This window comes from Glandiceps talaboti, chromosome 13 (genome assembly GCF_964340395.1).
Source record: "Glandiceps talaboti chromosome 13, keGlaTala1.1, whole genome shotgun sequence".
Lineage (NCBI taxonomy): Eukaryota > Metazoa > Hemichordata > Enteropneusta > Spengelidae > Glandiceps > Glandiceps talaboti.
Window position 1 is genome coordinate 11,274,420 of NC_135561.1, and position 16,041 is coordinate 11,290,460.

At 37.7% G+C, this 16,041-nt stretch overlaps 3 protein-coding genes across 3 annotated transcripts; 2 read left to right on the top strand and 1 right to left on the bottom strand.

The window, feature by feature from the left end:
• Nucleotides 1-853: 853 nt before the first annotated feature.
• On the bottom strand, nt 854-4,885 carry LOC144444238 (alpha-tocopherol transfer protein-like). The gene is made up of 4 exons (XM_078133651.1): nt 4,513-4,885; nt 3,756-3,949; nt 2,187-2,297; nt 854-1,203 (listed from the first exon to the last, which is right to left on the bottom strand). The coding sequence occupies exons 1-4, from the start codon at nt 4,883-4,885 to the stop codon at nt 940-942; spliced, it is 942 nt and encodes a 313-aa protein (XP_077989777.1). The 3' UTR covers nt 854-939.
• Nucleotides 4,886-8,136: 3,251 nt separating this feature from the next.
• LOC144444239 (uncharacterized) lies at nt 8,137-10,386 on the top strand. The gene is made up of 3 exons (XM_078133652.1): nt 8,137-8,290; nt 9,947-10,221; nt 10,275-10,386. The coding sequence occupies exons 1-3, from the start codon at nt 8,189-8,191 to the stop codon at nt 10,384-10,386; spliced, it is 489 nt and encodes a 162-aa protein (XP_077989778.1). The 5' UTR covers nt 8,137-8,188.
• On the top strand, nt 10,387-12,172 carry LOC144444142 (cyclic GMP-AMP synthase-like receptor 3). Its single transcript, XM_078133548.1, has 2 exons — nt 10,387-10,518; nt 11,712-12,172. The coding sequence occupies exons 1-2, from the start codon at nt 10,397-10,399 to the stop codon at nt 12,151-12,153; spliced, it is 564 nt and encodes a 187-aa protein (XP_077989674.1). The 5' UTR covers nt 10,387-10,396; the 3' UTR covers nt 12,154-12,172.
• Nucleotides 12,173-16,041: the final 3,869 nt, after the last annotated feature.

Consider the following 16,041-nt stretch of genomic DNA (forward strand, 5'->3'; position numbering starts at 1 on the left):
AGAAATTATTGAGGGCCCTTGCCCCAAATCATAGTACTCATCCCCAAATGTGGGCTGTATAAAAAATTTGGTAACGTAAAGCTGCACTCCAGATAGATGCTCAGCTTGTGTGTGAGCAGGGCAACTGAGCAGGGCTGTAGTCTCTATCTATCTAAACCGTACACGTACCTGCTGAGTCGCACACAGGCACAATAATAAGTCGACACTTTTTCATTCAAAAAGGAAATTTGGACGGAACCGCAGACAAGGAAGAAATCATAAGAATTAATTGTGCAACATTTAAAAATAAAATCGCCACTCTTTAATATAGAACTTAGAAGGCCACGATATCAATACCACCAAATTCAACCGAACGCAGAAAGTCAGGGAACATATCGTAACTTGTTCAAAGTCCAGAAAGTGAATGACTAGAAAGATGTGAGCTTGTGAGCAGTATGTCTGTGAATGCATGCACGTTGTTTGTTTGTTTGTTTGTTTGTTTGAAAATGTAAAATTGAAAGACTACAAACTACAATTTACCTACCTCGAGCTCTTTAAAAAAAAACTATAGAATACAGTGCAGTGAGCATGTATTAATTGACACCACTTTCAGACAACCCTTAGTTCTTCATAAGTTATTAGAAATGGTATCAAGAGTTCTATCAAATTTCCCCAATTTTTTAATGAAATTGCATGGTGAAACAATTGTTTTGTTTCAATGTGGTTTTCTCTTGTTTTGGTACAAGTGTTATTTTACATGGACACACACCCACACCATTATTACATGTAATAAAAAAAATGTATGAAAATGTATTGTAAAAGGTTGAGGTGTTAGTTGTTCAAAGTCCATTCGACAACGTTTTTAATTGTCAGATCTGTGCAATTTTAGTGTTTGTGTTCTTTTACAGAATTCAAATTCGTTTTGTTTTATTTTATTTTATTTTTAGGATCAAAGTTCCCTCAGACGTCCAATTTCTTGAAACTTCCAACAAGTCCCCCGCTTGGGTTAGCAGAGGTAACTGTTCCTCCTAATGTATCGTGCGTTGCTATGATACCATATCCTGCGTTTTGCTTCGTATATGTGTCACCCCAAGAAAGTACCTCGTTGGCGTATTTCTGACATTGAACTGTCATCTCAGGTAATGTGCCGCCATAATCACAAGGTAGACTGGAAGATGGTATGAATTCAGTAAGTGAGGCGATGTCACTACCATGCAGATGGACCTATCAAAAGAGAGAAATAGTCAATTGTTTAGGGGATTGCTTATTTTATTGATCAATGTGTCAAGAATTTGCATAAATTTACATATCCTTCATCTTCACATTTTAATTTCAACTTTGCTCTCTCAAATCGTTACACTTTAGTCTGAATAGTTCTTCACAAGAATCCTGATAATATGTACGCATTCAAAGTTTAGGTAAATTGACTTTAAGATATTGTCGTTGGTGGCGCACTCCTGTGATCGCCTCTTTCCAACAACATCGAATCAAATTATCATCAGATTAGACATAGTCTCATCTACATATAGATATAAACTTAGCTCTTATTATAAAGCAATATCAATCAATCAATCAATCAAATTTCTATAGCCGATTTCTAGAGCAATATTCTGATCAGCGGGGCTGAATGGCTAAAGCACACCATTTGCTTTGGTGAACAAATAAGTCTTCAGTTCTTTTTGAAACAATCCAGGCTTGAGGCTTGGCGAATGTCAAGTGGCAAAGAGTTCAATAGCTTGGAGGCGACATATGAGAATGAACGGCCTCCATAGGTGACTTGTCTGTAATTGTTGCAAGCAGATTCTTGTTTGTAGAACGTAGAGTGCGTCAACTCGGTGTGTAAGGCTGGAGAAGATCACAAATGCAACATCGTGTCAAATGTTTCGGTGCGGTTTTGGTGTTAATTGTTGATATTCTAGCAAATAAGCCAATGGTTTACAAGCATATATTAAACCCTAAAACGTATGATGAGTATATAGGTACGTGCTGTGATTCATAATTTCACGAGAATATCTGTGCATTTACTTGAATACTTGAATATAAAACAAAACACAAACAGACACATATAAACAGATAGAGACAGACAGACAGACAGACAGACAGACAGACAGACAGACAGACAGACAGACAGACAGACAAATAGACAGACAGACAGACAGACAGACAGACAAATAGACAGATAAAAAACCCGACAAGTTATTACTCACTCTGTCTTTCATCTTGTCACTCATGAAAGCCCGCCAAATTTTAAATCCGGTCTCGAACAATGGTGGTGTGTTGACATAGTGCATACCCTTGTGGCGCATTGGCAGAACATTCTACGAGAAAAAATATAGTTGTTAGCATAATTTTGAGAACTTGAAACGTGTACGATTAAACCGATTTCCTTTCTCTGGCGATACTGAACAGTCCATTTGTATTGCTTCTTAGTGTCCATGTAAACGGATGACGTAAGAAACACAAACACTACAAGCGCGCGCACACACACACACACACACACACACATACATACACACACACATTCATGCACGCACGCACACAAACACATGCATGCACGCGCGCGTACTCACACACAGGTGAAATGGGTGACAAAAAGTAGACGATTACTTTGTTATGGGTATGTCACTATATAATATTAGTTTTGATGTGCCGAATATGCCATAGATATTTGGAACCACAGTCCCTCTATCACAAACGGTGAGCAAACGTACGCGTGCCTAACGTTTTTGCATCATGGAGGCATAAGGGGAACCGTAGTTTACAAATAGGAGTGCGAACTTTTAAAATTAATTGCTTTAATAGAAGGAAAAGAAATGTTCGTAACGTTCATGATAAATCTGCCCGACAAAGTACAGTACTGATCAGCGATGATAGGCTAACGGATAAAACATAACCCACTTATTCATTAATTACACTAATTATAAACTCGTTCCCTATAGCTAATTACACCATAGACCCTCCACCAATGTTGGTGGAGGGTCTATGATTACACCAAGTACTCGAGTTCACTAATTACTCCGCTCGTTCGTTCCAAGAGCGACGGATCCTACCTTCGATATAGATTATTTCAGTAATTTTTGCCGTCTTACAAAAAAGGTGGATTTAGTAGAGGGCGTACAAAGTTTTGACTCCACGAAGTACACCAGGAATATATACAAATGTATAATCATGTACTATCGATGTATCACGCCATAGACCCGGGTGGTGAACAGGTGAAGGGTCGATGATCGAGCTCAACCCCATTCATCGTCTGACATTTCGTGACGTCACTATATTGCAGAAATATGAGATTACAGTATGGTGACTTACACAACTTCAATTGTTTATAAAGATGAAGTGATATAAACTAATGGAGGTATCGGTCAAATCATAATGGTGATAAAGTTGTGTCATGATGAATCGACTGATACAACTACTTGAAACTTTATCAATGAACTTTTGTACTCGTGACCTCTTAATCCATTTACTTGTATCAGCTCAAAAAGTCCAACGACCCTAGAGAGACTGGTGACCATGAGTCCAAAAAGTTCAACGACCCTGGAGAGACTGGTGACCATGAGGTATTGTTCATAGTGTGTATATCAAATTGTTCATCTAATTTTCTATCGAGTTAAATTTCTGTTTAACGCATGCGCAAAATGGCAACTGACAGGTAAAAGAAACACTTCAGCAGTCATATAAAATGATATGCAGACAGATAGGTTGACTGACCTTAACTTGTTCTCAGAGTTCAATAAAGGACCCCTGGGCAACAAGTGTCACATTTATTATCTTACCTGCAGAATTGTCATCAACAATTTAGCGTTGCTTGGTAACAAGTAGGCGCCATGTTTCGGGCTAAGATCTGCAAAGTCTAAAATAACTGATGAACCAACGATTTGTAATTCTTCGTTTTCAAGCATCTTCTCTCCGCTTATGAAAGAATGGCGGGCTATGTCCTTGTAATCGCACTTCGAAGGTTCCCATTTACCTGACATTTTATGAAGTCGAAAAAGAAAAAAACACAGTATATATTTTAAAACAATTTCCACCAAATAACCACGAAGGACATATGTCCCACTGAGTTCATCATTCCGCTGTATCCATGGCGACGTGCCCTTTCACTTTGTCTACCTTGTATGAATGTTGTTCACACAGCTACTGAATCCAACTCCATATAATTATCCTGTTATTTCAACACAAAGCAAATGACACAGTCCGTGTCTGAATAAATAAAAGCCCATGACAACAAGTTTATGTCTTCCATTTTTGATCAATGCCTACTTACCCTGTTAATTTAAACACTTTTATAATTCCAGCCACCCACTTTTAGCAGATTTTCGGATAAAAATGTCGATTTTTGATCAAATATGAATGTAGTATCCAAAAAAACATGAAATAATGTGCAATATTTTGATCGTTTGTACTGTTGTCCAAAAGCTCTGATAGTACTGACATCGGCATCGAATTTTTGACCGTCTTCCCAAAAGGCTTAGTACTCTGAGTTTTAATCATGGGTAGGATATATTTCCATGATTGAATTAATAAACTTACCGAGTCGATTGATTGCGATAAATGCTCCATTTTTGTCCTTCGTTTGTAAAGTACACACCATTTCTTGGTCCAAGACATGTTTCACAGTAGATGGATGTAGGTTTTCAAACACCCGTGGAAATTCCTTGCGAATTTCATAATACCGGACTAAGTTCTGGAACGCTTTGTCTATATCAAACTTTCTTGCTCGCAAAAATCGTAGTAGAAATACATCATCGGTACAGAATTTTATATCCGGCCTTGTCTTGGTTTTATTACGTAATGTGTTAATACAGGTAGCCCTCGTTTCTGGATATTCGTTCAACTCACGTGCAGCCCGCTCCTGTAACTCTTTACTCAGCGTGCAAACGTACGTCCCTTCCTGCGAAGCCATGGTGCGTTAACCTATTGGAGATTGAACTGGACTTCGTAAACCACAGGTGAAGCCGAACTTCCACTCCCGTGTAAACACAAAATTACAATGACAGTGTTGACGGGATATCTAACGTCAATATAGTGGGTGTATTCTAGACTTCGGATAGTATACATTCGTCAGTGTTAATACTTATCTGTGGTCTGTGTAATATCCGATCAATAGTGATACAGATCTGGATATGCAAATTTATAGTTGTATTACATTGGTGTCAGCTCATTTTGATAACAAGCTTATCAGTTTCCTGGATGTGAAGGTCTAATGTCAAGTGACACGTATTCCGACGTCATCATTATCAAATAGTTGTTGGCTTGATATGAATTATATGTATACTTATGAAATTAAAGGTAGGGTCTGTTTATTGACACCTGGAAATTTCTAAGACAGCTAGAGTAGTATTGGCCGAGTAATATTTTTACATAGATGTTCGTATCGTCATAACCCACAGCCTATTTTACGACACTGTCCAAGCCCGTTTATTTCGCAGTGTCGCGGAAGAAATAACAGCTCTGGTTGAATTGCGAGAATTTAATGTGTGTAGCGGAGCATTTATGTGCTTCGGGCTCCCGTGGCTCTGTCATAGTCCTGGGAGTGTGCGACCATATCTGATGCGCATGGGTTTTGAAACAAACAAAAAACAAACCACCAAAACAACAAAAGCATTTCTCCCAAGATCATGAAGATCATCTGGAATGTAGAGTGGGTTAAAAATTCATAAACCGAACCCTACTCAGTCCAGGTGTATTGTGTTAGGTTTTAATGAACAACTACAGTTACACACAGTGTTTTTGTTTTGTTTCTGGGATCAAATCTCTATGCAGCCCCCCCCCCCAATTTTGTCAAAGGGAGAAACCATGGATTCGGACCCACTCTCAGTGCCTTCGCTGTATCATTATTTTTGCAAAATTACTCCAAATACACAATGTGCATTCTGCTCGCCCTTGTCTAAATATGACCAGCTGGTATTCTATATGACATGAAAACTAGGTCGTCGGCAAAAAGAAGATAAAACAATTTGAGCAAACCAATTGAAAACCCAACATCATTACAATGGCAATGTGAATATGGATAAATACACATTTGAATCCCGATCGGATAATTATTCAGATTGGGGGATATTCCCGACTCTCTGACAGAAAGATGACAATTAACTTTCACAGAAAGATAGGAATTTTTTTTACATGTACTTGTTAATGAAAAGGTACTTCCATAAATAAACTTCTCATTGGCCGATACTTATCAGATCACACACAGAGACCATTGAGGTCGCTACCCATGTATGTGACTAAAAACGAAACGAAATTAGAATACTGTCAGTAATGTTATGAAAGTCATCGCAACTAGATTATATTTTTCATGTATTTATCCTTTTAAAAAAAGTTTCATATGGAAGATTCTAGGTAACTGGAAAATTTGATGAAAAGGCCCACACGTCTATCATATATCGTCGTGTATAAAACGGGCCTGCATTGAAAATATGTCGTAGCGCATGCGTCCATACAGAGAAACGGTTTATATTGGGAATTCGGGACCGTGTCAACGTACGGAAAAGTGTTCACCGTTTCCTATTTGTTTTGACGTATGTTTACCTAGTATGTCTTCAAACAGGGTAACAATACTCGCGAGATTAGTTGCGGCTGCCGTAATTGGTGGATTATCATGGCTTTTAACAAGGGGCGAAGAAAAATCTCCGGTAGACCTCAGACCGGCATTGATGCTCAAAGCAACCCTCCTGGACCAACGTAGTCCCACTATGTCTTCAAACGGGATCGCAGCACTCCGGCTTGCAACCTTGGGTGCGGCTGTCGTATACGTAATTGGTGGATTATCATGGCTTTTCACAAAGGAAGAAGCAAAATCTAAGGTAGACCTCAGTCCAACCATGGCACTGTACAACATTTTACCCACAACTCTCTCTGATTTGTAGTGTTGGACATCATCTCCTTGAAGTCAGACAAATCTCACCAGTGTATAGGGTTTTGTAAAAACATTTTCTCCAATTGGCAAGCGTAGAATTGCCACTGATGAGTTTCTGAATACCTATTTTCATCGGTTCTGGTATCAGTGATTTATTGTAGAAGGAGTAGCGATTTTAGGAATTTGTCAGCAGAATTTCTTGAAAGACATGCAGAATATTTGCGACGAAACTAAGGAAAATATATGCACCTGTTATGACTTTGCCAAAGATATAGATTTATTTGAATAGGTATGACAAAAGAAATTTACATACTAAAACTCATGCACACTGACTACCCAAGTTATTGACACTTTGACAGTGAAGAGTGACATGTTTTATTCACAGCACATGCTTAATTTAGTTGTTAGTTCATTTTTATACAAAATTTAGAACTTTATTTTTGATTCCTAAGCGTTCTTTTGCTACATATTAATTAAACTTAACTTACTAAGATTAAAATGTTGAAAAGTATGGATTATTGAAAAAAGTTATAAAATAAGGAACCTCCAAGCATACCAATCAGAGAGAGTTGTGGGTAAGATATTGTACAGTGATATGGACCAACGTAGTCCTGTGGATGTGTTTCTGACGGGGTATGGGTCTCGATTATGGGGGGTGTCAGAGGCAATTTTTCAGTACGCAAGTTCGAGGGGTATTTTAACTTAAATAAGTTTATCCGTTTATCTTGATCGGAATGATTTTTCCCAATTTATAATTTATGAAGCAGGATAAACCAATGGTAATGCATGTGAACATTTTCAGGAGCAATACACATTTGCATCGGGATAATTAAGATCCAGATTGGGAGATATTCCTGATTCTCTGACAGAAAGATGACAATGTATTTGAAAATTTGTGACTTTCATAGAAAGAGAACAATACAATTGTTGTTACATGTAGTAGTATTTAATAAAAAGGTACTTCCATAAAAACTTCTCATTGGCCGATACTTATCAGATCATACACAGTGCTAGTGACCATTGAGGTCGCTCGCGCTGCCCATATCAGTGAAAACGAAACGAAACGAAAGACTGTCAGAAATGTCATCGCAACTAGATATATTTTTCATGTATTTTTTCCTTTTAATTTTTAAAAAAGATTTCACATGGTAAATTATAGGTATTGAAAAACATATTACTGGAAAAATCGATAAAAAGAGCTACACACGTGTAGATATAGATAACGGGATTGAAAATGTCTTACGCGCATGCGTCAATTCCGAGAAAAACGGTATTCGTTTATTGGGAAACGTGTCAACACAGAACAAAGTGTACACAGTAGCTTGTTTTTTCATCTGTTTACTTACCATGTCGTCTCCAAATGGGGTAGCAGTACTCGCAGGCTTAGGTGCGGCAGCCGTAATTGGTGGATTATCATGGATTTTCTCGAGGGGCGAGCAAAAATCTAAGGTAGACCTCAGGCTCAGACCAACATATTTATAAAATCGTCCTGTGGCTGTGCTTCAGACGCGGTATGGGAGTCGATTCTGACAATGTCCCTAGAAAGGGGAGGGACATTGTTAGAATCGACTCCCGACTTACTTCATCTGCAAGCGGGACTACGGTACATTCATCACAGTTTAAATTGTCCACATTGATAAAATGACGTTCTGAATAGCATCATTTCTAGACACCTGTTGAAAGGGTTATGCGTATAGTAGTGACTGTGTGACATGTATCATTGTATGTGATCACAGCCCCTCGCTGTCGGTTATAAATAATATTTATAATTTATGTGCTCTCCAGTGTTTTCTACAATGGTACTTCCACAAACGTAGAGTGAACAAGTGCTGATTCAGAAGAAAACACCCTCAGCATGAATACCACTAGTTAGGATTACACGTTTCTAAAAAAAAAGACATTTTGTAAAAACACCCCCCCCCCAACAGCAGCAACAACAACAACAACAACAACAACAACAACAACAACAACAACATCATCATCATCAACAAATAAAAAACTATATTCGTGTGATAGCATGTAGTGGGGCCATTTGGAATGATCATAATGCTCATTTGCATCAATATTTTCAATTCTTGAAAAAGTGATGTGTGAATGCCAATAGGATGCAATTACACTAATACAAGTAATCATTGGTACTTGTGGTACTTGTATAACGAAATGACATGCTTGAAAACATCAAGATAGATGGAAACTTCATTTTCACACCTACAAATTCCTTTCACACCTTTCTATCATTTTACCTGTATCAATCCACACCTGTTAGATCTTACTGAGTCACTTTCATTTCATCCTCTAACATCTGGAGAAGGAGGCACAGCCTACATTTTTCAACAGTTGATCCTACTAGTATGGTAACAGTATGACTGAGGGAGCTGTAGCATACAATTACAGGGGAATACCACTTCAGGAAATAGAGACATTTTCATGTATAAATTGGGTGCTGAAGAGTCACGCCATGATTTTACATCACCTACAATTACTTATGATTTCAGAGAAACTTCAAGTTGATATTTTGGCTTTATAGGGTATCTTTGCTATGGGACCCGGCCATTAAATCATGGGAGGCCATAGAAAATACTACATTCATGGTTGAACAATGAATATTCATGAGATGTTTTACACTGAAGGGAATAGGCACTTAGTATAATCAGTGGTTTTGCTAAGGTTTGGGAACCCCGGTAACAGAAAGGGGGAAAGAGGTAAAACTGGTAGTGCTTCCAATGCAATGTATCATAATTTTGGTGGGGAACCCCGGTAAAATGATGTGGGAACCCCGGTAGATTTTACTTACTTACCGCCCTTAAATAAAACACTGACACTATAGTACTAATGAGTGGTAATATATTTGATGGCCTTCCCTGAATCTTGTACTTTGTGTAAAGGCAAACACTTGAATGAATATATGGCTACTGCTTACAATAATTATTGTAGAAATGCTTCTTTTAGTTTAGAAAAAATAAACCACAGTTCCCTGATTGTATCAATTCCTCATGTGTTTTACAATGGTGTTTCTAGGCTATTTGATTAATGTGTATTAAAAATAAAGTCATGGATATTCAAATTAATTATACCATGCTTATTTTTTCCCATATTTTTCTTTAGATACAGCAGGAATTACTCCAGTTTTACTCACGAGAAGTACAGATTCCATCACATGATATGAAAGAAGCAAAGCGTGTAGTTGCAGTGATTGCAACCAAACTGAAAAAGAAGCTGGAAGAAATGATGTGGAATGAGCACAAGATTGAATGTAACAAATGGATGTACACTGGAAGCTCCTATGAAGGGTTAAAGGTCATTGCACCTGATGAGTTTGATATCATGGTGGCTTTTGACATGCGCAACGACACCCCACAGCCGTCATTTTTGGGTTCACTGTTTAGGCTGTCTTTCAAATCTGATAGTGATAATATTTATGATTTCATACCAGGAAAGGAAGGTTCAAGATTTGCAACATATGTAAATGGAAAGTACATATTGCATTCTCAGGCAGTGATGAAGCGTTTTCACAGTGTCCTCCAGAGAGCTGTGAATTCTGTTGACTTTGGAGGGATGAAGGTATGGATTGGTCAAGATGGGCCTGCAATGAAGGTCATGGCCATTTACCACAGTCAATACAATGAAGAGAAATACTTAAAGATTGACTTGGTACCTGCTATTGCAAATAATAACAGGTAGGTAACATTGTATCCTAGTCATGGACATTGGAGAGAGGTACATACATACATACATACATACATACATACATACATACATACATACATATGTACATACATGCATGCATGCATACATGCATACATACGTACATACATACATACATTACTAGCTGACTCTCACAGTCCTTGGAGCTTCGCATAGCTAAAACTTGGGTTGTTTTGTATGTACCAATATCTACTACATAATTGTTCTCTAATATCCCTGTACTGTGCGCCCTCATCGATCACATACGGCTAACCTTTCGTTGATGTGTTAGTGCAATGCTCATGTTAACGTGAAGCTCCATGAGTCTTCCAAACCTGGTACAAATGTCAGATGTTATAGAGGGCATATGCATGTCACTTGCTTTTACAACCCTAGCGACAACAGCGAAATGGCAGCCATATTTGTCGTAAATAATCACACTTTGCCCAATAACTCTTGAAGTTTAACAGATAGAGACCTCATTCAAGTTTCTTCACCCATGTTATCAGTCATGAGCTTTTTAATGGCACATTGACTTTTGACCTTGACCTCCATCTTCAAGGTCAAATAGCCATATTATTGTCATAGTGTGTATGTATATCTCTGATATGCATGGACTGATTTCAGCCAAACCTTGTACAAATGTCAGATGTTATAGTCTGCATATACACATCACTCCGTTTCACAATCCCCATGATATTGGCAAAATGGCAGTCGTATTTGTTCTAAATATTCACATTTTGCCCCTATTCAAGTGCCTTCGTTGTGGTTATAAATGATGAGCTTTCTAATGACACACTGACTTTTGACCTTGACCTTCGTCTTCAAGGTCAAATAGTTATGACTTCCTATTTTGAAATCATTAAGATAATATAAATATTAATGCTAATGTGCCTGAAATTGTCAAGGATCTACACACAATAGATAAGAAATGAACAACCCTTTCAGGTGTTGTCAGTGTATCTTTTTGATTGCCTTAAAGACCATGCCATAGTTGTTTTGAACTGACAGCCTGCGACATAATGTACAAACTAAAGAACTTGTTGTAGTCACTACAAGAAATACTTTTTTGGGGCTATGTCTTCCATGAAGACGTGTTAGTAATGCAAGAAGGCTCTGAATAAAATCTTGCCGTTTGTCCTTACAGAGGGCATGCAGTTTACACCTGGTTCTTTTTTCTTGCCAGGTATTATGTTGCCAAGCCTAATCGGTACGACACAACTGAGGGTGCTCAAGGCAAATGGCGTGCTTCCTTTTCCGAGCAAGAAAAAAAGAAAATTGAGTATGCTAAAGAAGATCAGAAAGTTGTTCTTCGCATAATGAAAGCCTTCTGTAAGAAAGACTCTCCTCTAGCATACATAGACTCGTACTACTTGAAGACGGTATTTCTTCATATGTTAGATGAGCACCCAGAGTCGTGGTCAGATGTTGAAAAGTATGTGAAAGCCTTTCTGCAAAGACTGTTGGGGTACATCAAACAAGGACATCTTCCTCACTATTGCAATCAAGAGTATAACCTGATAACACATTTCCTTGATGAGCACATCACAGTTGATAACATAACCAGACGAATTGAGAGATTGCTGCTCATGAATGATGATAAACTCATTCAGATATTGCAACGTTGACAAATTGTGGGGTCAAAATGTAATTAAATATGTATAATTCTGATTTTCTGTAAAATAGATAACAAATGTGTAAAATTGATTTAAATATGATGTTTATAAAATGAACATAACTTAAAATTTTGTCATCAGTTAATATCTACAATAATATTGTAGCCTTTCATTGATATCCATAGGGATGGTTATTTTTGTGTTTCCCTGGCCCCGGATGTGCAGACTGCATGGGCTGGACAAACATGAAAAAAAAGACCAACGCTAGGGTATTTAAGTAATGTGTGCAATGACCAGAAACAATTCTTTTCTTTTTGTTGGCCTTATACATAATTGAGTACATGTATTAGTAGTGTGCATGGTATTAGCTTTCAAAATTTTGATAGCATTGAATACACAGTTGATCGAACCTACCAATCAAATATCAAGATACATAAATTGCATTATTTTTGCTTTGATCTTTGTATAAGTTATCAAAAAGTGATCTTGTCAACCAAGGAAGTTTGATGTACACTTCAAATAAAATTTCATCCCTGCAACTGTAATCTGTGATATTCCTGTGTGGTACAGTACAGCTGAGCTGTAGTCACATGCCCATCAACACAGGTGTGGATACATTGCTGTGGGTACACTGCTGATGCAATTGTGTACACGTGTCACAAAGTTTGTATTTTCTGCATGATAGATAGCGTTTGTACACATGGGTTTGTACATAGGTATGTCACAGGTCTGATATCACAGGGTCATGTACATGTGTATACACACAGAGAAGGAAGATCCTTGTCTGTGGGATACACTAAATTTCAAAAGTACAGCAAACTGCATGTGATAAAACCTCTGAAATACATTCAGGTATTACACACCTCAATGCAGTGTATAAAATTATGCCTGTGTGGTATATAATAATCCTTTTTTGGATGTTTACACAGTATAGAAGTAGAAGTATACATACCTATACTGATAGACTTGTTGAATGTGAATATAGTCCTGAAATTTACTAGTGGTTGAGTGACCCTCCTCCTGTCAACACTACTGGTCCTCCTTACATTTTGAAAATTTGTGAAAATCCGGGGTATTTTAACCATGCCACTAGTCGGAACTTGCAAACCCGCCATGTTGAATGTTGCATCATGGGAAATGTGATTATAAATACTGATCAATTAGTATTATGAACAATATTGTTAAATTCATAATCACCCTGACCATTGTGGGAGGTTTATTTTATCGGTAGCTCCAGATTAGGTAATACGATAACCTCAGATAATCCCATAGTCTTTGTGTCTTTGTGTCTGAGCATGCTCAGTCTGGAGTGCAAGTTCCCTATTCCCCTCTTTAATTACACTCCTATTTAAGAACATTAGTATACATTTACATATATTTTGTGTCCTGCATTTAATGCATTGTACTCGAAATGATAATCTGACTTGGTGTAATCGCAGTCAGATTCGACCAATTGAAATACATTAAAAGTTGCGTCATTTTATATGAGGGCGTGTGTGCACGTCAAACGAAAACCAAGGTAATACTAGTAAATGTGTGTTTGAGAATGGCAGTTTGGAGTCACTCAATCATTTCAGGTGACAGGCTATTCAGAACAGGAATGGAGTAATAATAAATCCGCCACCTTGGAAACGTCGATAAAGAAATTGAAATAATATTTTTTTGGAATGTTACTCTAGTAATATAGTAACTTTCACAAATGTTGAATTGTATCGTGTTTTTTGACTGTTTTCAGCCTCTATCGAGTTTGTCAATAAAATTAACACTAAAGAATGTTGTTCTTTGCAGTGATTCTAGTGATATTTATATGTTCATCACAACTTTTTAGATTTCCAAATTTGCACACAATAATACAAGACAGCTAGATATTCTAAGGTATATAATATAAGTTGATAAATCATGCTATATTATAAGTAAGATAGTGAACTCGTTTTTGATGATTATTTTTCAAAACCTTGTGATCTTGTGCCCCCTAGGCCCCTCGTTATATGACATTGGTCGTGCCCTCTAGGACCCTCGTATGACAGGGGTCGTACCCCTTAGGACCCTCGTTATATGAGAGGGGTCGTGCCCCCTACGCTCCACGTTATGTGACAGGGGTCGTGCCCCCTAGGCCCCTCGTCATATGACAGGGATCGTGCCCCCTAGGCCACTCGTTATATGACAGGGGTCGTGCCCCCTACGCCTCGTTATACGACAGGGGTCGTGCCCTCTAGGACCCTCATTATATGACACGTAATCGCCAAAACCCTTTCATTATCTTTTATCACAATAATACAGCGTGATTGGCTGAATAAGAAAAGTCTGCAGCGTGATTGGTTGATATGAATGAGAAACGTCTGCAACATTTCGTCGAAAACATTTAAGTGTTTAATCAAATGTAAATAACTGTTTTTTTCGTGTTTTATTAATTTTATATAAATATTTGCTGATGGCAATAGCATCATGACAAAATCAATCAGAGGAAATGATGGAATTATAAGCTAGAAACTTCATTTGATCTTGAAATCAGTTGGACGACATCTCCATAACGGACTTTGGTGATACCACAAAAATCCCTGTACATTCGACACATCAAATTAAATGGGAGATTTGTGACCCGAGATTGTCGACACCACCACTCCCTAAACGTACAAGAAAAGCCTTCATGTAGTCGAAACGTTGTGTATTCGTTGCATATGGTTTTCGAACAATGTATCGTGGATCGATTCTGACCGAGGAACTGGGGTTTTGGTCAACAGTCTTCCAAGATATTAACATTCATGAATTGGTCTTTGACAATTTAGTGATCAATCGATGGATCATTCAGAACAGGGCACAATTTGCTTTCTCTTTGACCTGACTACACCATTCTCGCAAACCAGAGCTGATGTTTCTTACAAGACACTCTGAATATATGACGGTTCATCTTGGACGGTGACGTAAAAGATGCTGTGGTTGTTTACATCGATGGACTGCATCTTCTCTTAGTGTTTGTTTGTGCGATGAATCTGATAAAAACATGCCTGTTTGAAGTTCCAATATGTCTTACCAACTGGAGTTCGGCGAAATCACTGGAAGGCTTTTCAGTTTTAGAAATTACAACACTAGGCTGTTCTCAACAACCCCCCGCCCCACCTTTTTAACCGTCATTGATCCATGTGTTTATAATGTACTTTTTAATATAATGCTTTCCCACTTTATCATTATTACCCCTGGCACGGATCTATAGCGGCACAACGGCCCTTCATACTTCTTGAACTCTCTGGGGAGCATACAATCCATTGCAACCTGTATAAGCGCATAGGATTAAAGCATTCGCATTACAACCTTTATCCTACCAGGTCCCCAATTATACAACTGGGTTGACTGAGACACAGTCGTGGTTCAAATCTTGCCCAAGGACTTTAGCCACTCAGAAACAAATTTCTCCTCTTTGTCCAACTTGTGCCACTGTCTTTCCTATATAGTCTGTCATCTGATCATGACCACCCACAACCTGAGAACTTATTCAACGTCTCAGAACAAAATACTATAATAATTCTAAAGATAATAAACATTAATGAGTTACACCCTAGTGGTTTTTAACCAACACTTTATATCATTTTAAGTTCTTTTTTTTCAGTTTCTATAAACAACACGTTGATAGCTACTGGCTTAATATATCAACTGTCGATGGATGGAAATGATTCTATGATGTCATTTATGAGTAACCAAGGATTTCAATTGGTTATAGTTAGTGTGCGTGAGTCATAAAACCTGGACTGAATTTTAAAAAAATGCTCTCATAAAAAAACTAAATATACAATAATCAAACCCATAACAATATATAAATTGAATTTCTTGTCTAATTTCGAAATGCAATTTTATAACCTATAAATTAAACTATCATATATATATTTTTTTTCTCATTGAATTTTT

What these genes read in the sequence shown, in the direction of transcription:
- LOC144444238 (XM_078133651.1), bottom strand. Translation starts at nt 4,885, where the DNA reads ATGGCTTCGCAGGAAGGGACGTACGTTTGCACGCTGAGTAAAGAGTTA. An exon ending in TATCGCAATCAATCGACTCG is followed by an intron (nt 3,950 to 4,512) that starts GTAAGTTTATTA and finishes ATAAAATGTCAG; the next exon opens with GTAAATGGGAACCTTCGAAG. An exon ending in GTGACAAGATGAAAGACAGA is followed by an intron (nt 1,204 to 2,186) that starts GTGAGTAATAAC and finishes CTCTTTTGATAG; the next exon opens with GTCCATCTGCATGGTAGTGA.
- LOC144444239 (XM_078133652.1), top strand. Translation starts at nt 8,189, where the DNA reads ATGTCGTCTCCAAATGGGGTAGCAGTACTCGCAGGCTTAGGTGCGGCA. An exon ending in GGGGCGAGCAAAAATCTAAG is followed by an intron (nt 8,291 to 9,946) that starts GTAGACCTCAGG and finishes ATTTTTCTTTAG; the next exon opens with ATACAGCAGGAATTACTCCA. An exon ending in CCGTCATTTTTGGGTTCACT is followed by an intron (nt 10,222 to 10,274) that starts GTTTAGGCTGTC and finishes ATTTCATACCAG; the next exon opens with GAAAGGAAGGTTCAAGATTT.
- LOC144444142 (XM_078133548.1), top strand. Translation starts at nt 10,397, where the DNA reads ATGAAGGTATGGATTGGTCAAGATGGGCCTGCAATGAAGGTCATGGCC. An exon ending in GCTATTGCAAATAATAACAG is followed by an intron (nt 10,519 to 11,711) that starts GTAGGTAACATT and finishes TTTTCTTGCCAG; the next exon opens with GTATTATGTTGCCAAGCCTA.